At 36.6% G+C, this 5,886-nt stretch overlaps 1 protein-coding gene across 1 annotated transcript in view; it reads right to left on the bottom strand.

The window, feature by feature from the left end:
• Positions 1–351: 351 nt before the first annotated feature.
• The window catches only part of LOC107092525, a 14,697-nt gene continuing 9,162 nt past the window's right edge, over positions 352–5,886 (bottom strand). The window contains exons 5-12 of the mRNA XM_015387049.1: positions 5,861–5,879; positions 3,155–3,331; positions 2,847–3,001; positions 1,442–1,559; positions 1,199–1,307; positions 969–1,102; positions 511–592; positions 352–431 (exon numbers count right to left, since the gene is read on the bottom strand). Coding sequence (XP_015242535.1) covers positions 352–431; positions 511–592; positions 969–1,102; positions 1,199–1,307; positions 1,442–1,559; positions 2,847–3,001; positions 3,155–3,331; positions 5,861–5,879 — 874 coding nt within the window. The remainder of the gene's footprint in view (positions 432–510; positions 593–968; positions 1,103–1,198; positions 1,308–1,441; positions 1,560–2,846; positions 3,002–3,154; positions 3,332–5,860; positions 5,880–5,886) is intronic.

Consider the following 5,886-nt stretch of genomic DNA (forward strand, 5'->3'; position numbering starts at 1 on the left):
GATTTGCAATTTTAGTTTCACTTTCTAAATTCCTTAAGACAAAATGAAAAACAGTTGCAAATAAACTCAAAGGGAAAACAAATCTAAATAGCTATGTTCCAGACCTGAAGAAATAACATCTTGGCAAAACAAGCTTTGGTCATCTTTTCTGTTTCCTCATACGGACGTTTTTCTTCTCAATGGATGTAGATGCAGCATCTGTCCTCATGATGAATCCCACTAATATGTGTAGCTGTTGAACAGAAAGCCACAAATACAACCTTAAGTTTTGGATGTCAAAATATGAAAAAAAAAAGAATAAAAATGAATAAATTATAAAAAATTATAAATTACTTATTGTTGTCTTTACCTTTAAAGTGTTCCCTTGTTTTGGCTGATTTGCAGAAGCTCGTCGTAGAGTCTTTGCACGAATTCAAACTCCTCGGAAACATCTAAGAACACAGTTTTTATTAGTTCTTCTGTAAAAACATGCATAAAAATGCATTTCATTTTGAAGAAGTGACACCTCACCTGGAATTGACTGATTATCAGTCCCAAGTGAGACCTCAATAGCTTCCTTCATTCTATCCTCCAGTCCTCTCAGAATTGCCATCTGATTGGTATTAAAACTTTTATCACTTAGTGCAGTCAAACCTTATTTAAACCTAATCATGATTGGTGTCAGTTTTCCTGAAACCTCTTTCTAAACGGCTTAATGAAGTGGAAGAATATTTTAATTGACAGATTTATATTTCTTTGTAAATAAACATATGTTCTCTAGCATATAAATAGTTTATTGTCTTTTATGTATAGATTTTACCAATAGATGCTGATGCCTTAAGTGTAATTACGAAACAGACAAGAAGCAGAAGGCTGCAGTTTTTCACACCATAATATGGATCAACATGTGTATGGTAACAAGGTTGAGATTAGAAATATGAAATAAAAAGGTAGCATCATTTATATTATAATTATTGAATATAACATACCATCAAGTTGTCTAGTTGGTTCATCATAACATTTTTAGCATTTTCAAACATGTTGTCCTTTGAATCTAATACATGTTTCTCAATAGTTTCCTGCATTTTCAACAGTGTACCAGTGCCTGAAATTACTGCTGCTTCTGGAAAACAGAGAGAAATTAAAACAAAAGAATGAAGTGTTATTAAAAATAATAAATATATAATTAGCATTTTAATTACTTGATATTTTTTCTTACTTTTGTAGCAGTCTTGCATGGTTTCCTCAATTGTCTTTATCAGACTTGTGAAGACAGTTTTTTTTAGCTTAAGAATAGTTTTGCTTAGGTATGTTTTAAGCCAGTCTTCCTTAAAAAGCATACAAATTGATATTTTAAAAGTAACTCTAATTTTTGTTAATCATTAGGATAATATATCAATCTCCGTTTGAGCCAGCACAAATGAATTTAATCTTTTCACATCCTTGTGTTTTTCTTACTTACCTCTGACTTGAGGAATAGCAGCTGCAGTTCCACATCTTTGTATGTTTGTTTTAGTCCATCAGTGCCAAGTGTAAAATTATTGATCGCTCCATTGAATGGTCCACAATGTCCCTCTTTTCTAAAACATTTTAAAATCAGACATCACATCAGTCACTTCTTGGTAATATTGGTGCACTCATACAATTGGTGCACTCCCCAAACTAAATAACTTATTCATTGTCTGATCAGCTCAAAGCCCTTTCAATAAGATAGCATAGTCATAATGTAAATCAGGGGCACTAGAACCCTGTCTGGAATGCATGCCTCCCCTTACTATCCTGGGAACTGCTCTGCTGGTGTCAGCATTGTTGCCAACTCAGCAAATTTGTTGCAATATTTAGTGACTTTACAGATCCCTTTATAGTGGCCTTTTTTTTTCTTTCAAAAAAGCAACAAGTCTAGCAGCTATGTCCTGTTTTGTTGGAGATTTTGGTGACAAAATGAAAGCACCAATTGCTCTGATTGTAAAAAAAAAAAAAAAAAAAGAAGGAAATAATGCATTCACTCCTTACACCTCATACAAATAAGACCAAAATAATTATAAAATTTTTAAATCAGTTTTAACACAAACATTTGGCCAGGTGCATAATATAGCGGCAACTGATGTCCGGTCACAGGGTGTGATGCTTGGGACTTTTTGTTGCTTTCTGGCCCTGTCAATCAACCTGGAATGTTGACAAAGAAAACTAGCGAGAAGAGAGAAAATGTGTTTGTTTGGTGTCAAAAGGAGAGATTGGGTTATCAAAGGGTAGGAGGATCTTCACTACACTGTTGTGTACTGAAATGTACTTGTTCTTCATGGTACATTTCAAGTCTTAGCTTCCACTGCTTCCCTGCTGATAATGCAGTGCATCAGCTATGGCTAGCTAGAATCTGGAGGGCTAACTTAATTTCAAGTAGGGACACGAGATTATGCAGCCGGCATTTTTTACCTTGTTATATTGGTTATATATAACATTTGCATTTAGTATAAAATTTTAAATCAGTGTTTTAACGAAACAATGCAATTAACTATGCATATTATTTTGTTTTGGGTTTTTTTTGCGTGATGCGCTCATGCTAGTTTATTCGCGGGTGTGCGATTCAATAAAATCAAAGTTTATAATTTTGCATATTTTTATTTGGTGGGATGATAAACCCCAAATCAAGTGAAGAACATTGTTAATAGTCACTTTAAGCAGGTCCTTTAAGACAGCGGTTGTAAAACTAAGGCAAGTTTTCAACGGGCTCAGAACGGCACTGGAAGTGAACAACATCACACCTAGGAATGCGGAAGTTAATTTATGTTGCCTGGTGCAACAAAACAAATTGGGAAAAGTTAAAGAGGTATGAGTATATTTGTAAATCACTTTAATGAAGCTCTTACGGAAAGGTTTCTCTGAATAGCTTGTCAATGCTTTCAGTCAGACAGGAGGTTAATTTCATGTTGAGATTTATTTCTTTTCCCTTTTTAGGTTTCCAGATGCCGCCATTCTCTACTGCTTTTTTCAGCTGCTTATGGAATCCCCGGCCACTCTTACCCTAAAGGTTAGCACAAAAGAAAAATAAATGTATAATTAATACAATAGGGTAAAGAAACTGTACAATCAATAAAGAATCGATACCAATAGCTAGAGAAATATAAGACAATCCTATAAATCGTAAATACTTTCTTACTACTATATAAATACTTACCTTGGGATACAGGGCAGCCCTCAAGATTTCTTCATATGAGCTTTTGGATTTCTCAACTCCTTCTTGAAGGTGTTCTTCAAAGGCTCTTGTAATTTTGGCCATTTCATTTCTGACTGACTCAGTTTGTAGACTTAGAGTTTGGTCAAGAAGATCACGCACTTCCTTATTTCTGCCATTCTGAAAAAACAAAGCCAACAGTTATTTTTGGCTATTTTAAAGCTACAATGTGTAATTTTAAGTGACATCTAATGACAAAATGGCTTCCATAACATCCGCTTTACCTATCTTTCCAAGTGATGACAAGGTTTATTTACATTAGATCACAGCATCAAATCCATAAATTTTTCAACACTGTTGTCTCTAGTATATTCACAAGTATACAATTTGTTTAGTGTGAAAGTATTTTTTTCCCACTTTTATTGTCATTACACTGTCTAAAGTCAGCAGAAGAGCGACACTTTTAATAGGTGGCTCTGGACTTTTATTGTACAGAGCAATGAAATTCCCCTCTGCAATTTATACTTCTGACGCATAGCCTCTGAAACCGTCAAATTTGTCTCTGTGCACGACCCCCCCGCGCAGAGGCTCTGCAACCATCCTGGCGCACCTCTAAAAAATCCTGACTACATGTCGGACGGTCGCAAACCCGTGCAGATCTCAAGCGGAGGTGTGCAGACAAAAAGCAGCTGTGATTGGTTCTTGGTATGCCTTTCCGGCTGTCTATGTGGTCGTCCTTCTCAATTCAGTGCCAGGGCACGCAATTTATAAAAACCGAGGAGTAATAACAACAGTGGATAACCACGACGAAAGGTTGATCGAGGAGGTTTGGAAGTAAAACCACTTGTACGTTGCCTCAGATATGTTGTTTTGGAAAATAAACACTCCCTCCGGCACCGCCGAAGAAGTTCTCATGACCATCCGCCAGAGTTCCTGCGAGTTCTCGAATAGGCTCCCCTTAGCACATTGGCTGGAAACTGCTGTGCATCCCTAGACATTCCAGACCGACGATGCAGAAACATACCAGCAAAATTGGTTCATGACCATACGCAAGCGACATTTAATGTGTGCGGAAGCAGAAGTATAATCTACCCTTAAGGATCTTTTGCAGGACCCAGAGTGGCAGTCTGTCGGAGTGGGGCTTGAACTCAGAACCTCTGGATTCCAAGCCCTAACCACTCTGCCAACAATACCCGGAGAAACAAATTAACTCTCTCCATTTAACCCATCCCCTTGGGGAGCAGGGGACTGCCAATGTGCAGCACCTGGGGAGAAGTGTGGGGTTAAGGATTTTGCTCTGGAAACCAGAGTGAAGGCTGTGTGAATCGAATCGGGTACTTACAACTTTCTCAGAGCACAAGCGCACTGCTCTAACCACTAGGCCAACACTCCCCTGAAAGTATCATGACATGACAACTCTTTTATTGAAGGAGACCGCAGACACAAGCTTTTTGAAATCAAAATGGGAGACTAATAATGTTGACAAAGGATGAAGCGGGGAATGCTCATAAGAGGTTTTTTTAGTGGCTCTTAAAAAAGCCATTTCAATTTAGCCCTAGAAAAACACTATCCCCGCAATGCAACAGCCAGCACTTCAGTCATCTTCATAATAAGTGGGCGCTTGCCAATCGTGGCCAATATAAGCCTTGTTTACATAGATAAATTTATAAATTGTATTTTATTGGTCTGTGTTGGATTCTATATAAGCCTATAACTTGCCCATTCAAGTGTAATGGCGATCTCCATAATCTCTAGTTTGTCAGCTTTGCTGAGGTAGGGTAAAAGATGTTCGCCTCCACAAATAGGAAACGACTCCTATACATTTATAAATTGCAATTTCTAAGGCAGGTCAAACAAAAAAAGAGGGATAAAGATTGAGACTTTCAGTTCACTGGTGATAAATAACATACATACAGATAACATATTAAATTCATGTCAGTTAATCCCTGAAATTCTTACAAACTGTACTTTTGAGACATTTCCTTATCTAATTTAATTAATCACAATAATGATTAATTATGATTTTTAAAAGAAAGCCTTGGTTCTTAGAATTCTGAGTTTTCAAAATGTTGTGTTCCTTATGGATAAAAAAACGTTTTGTAATGTTAATGTCATTACACTTTTCATGTACCTGATACTTCAACAAACCTTGGACTTACTGACTTTCTCTGGGCTTTCTCAGAATCCAAATGTAAATGAATTAATAACACGTAAAAAGTATTCAACTATTTACCCTAGTTAAATAAACAGAGATCGATGGATTTCACTGTCTGCATTTTATTCATATCTTTGCAAAGAGAGAACAGTTCATCATACAGCCCTTATGGCACCGTATTCAGCCCTGTTCTGCCTGAGCAGCGTTCGTTCCCCCTTACTTACAACAATGGAAAAGTAGTCAAAGTCCAAACAAATTACAAACACTTTGGTTTACAGTAACATGTTATGAATAAAACTTGAGAAAGAATCTGGTTTGTTTTGGGAAGAAGCTATGTCTGGTCTACAAACACTCCTCACCAGTGAATGGTGTGGGGTTGAAGGTGAAAGAGACTGAGTGAAAACTTTTATAGTGAGTAAATAGGATAAATTAATATATAATAGAAGAGAAATCTAAATGTTCCGACAACAACATCTTTGCATGCTCTGAATATCAAATTTCTTAAATCTGTTAAAACATCTGAAGATGGTGAAACATTAAATTCTCACTCTTACCTCTTGTCTTAAGCTGGCGCTGTGCA

The sequence above is a fragment of the Cyprinodon variegatus genome, unplaced genomic scaffold (assembly GCF_000732505.1).
Source record: "Cyprinodon variegatus isolate N-32 unplaced genomic scaffold, C_variegatus-1.0 Scaffold384, whole genome shotgun sequence".
Taxonomy (NCBI): Eukaryota; Metazoa; Chordata; class Actinopteri; order Cyprinodontiformes; family Cyprinodontidae; genus Cyprinodon; species Cyprinodon variegatus.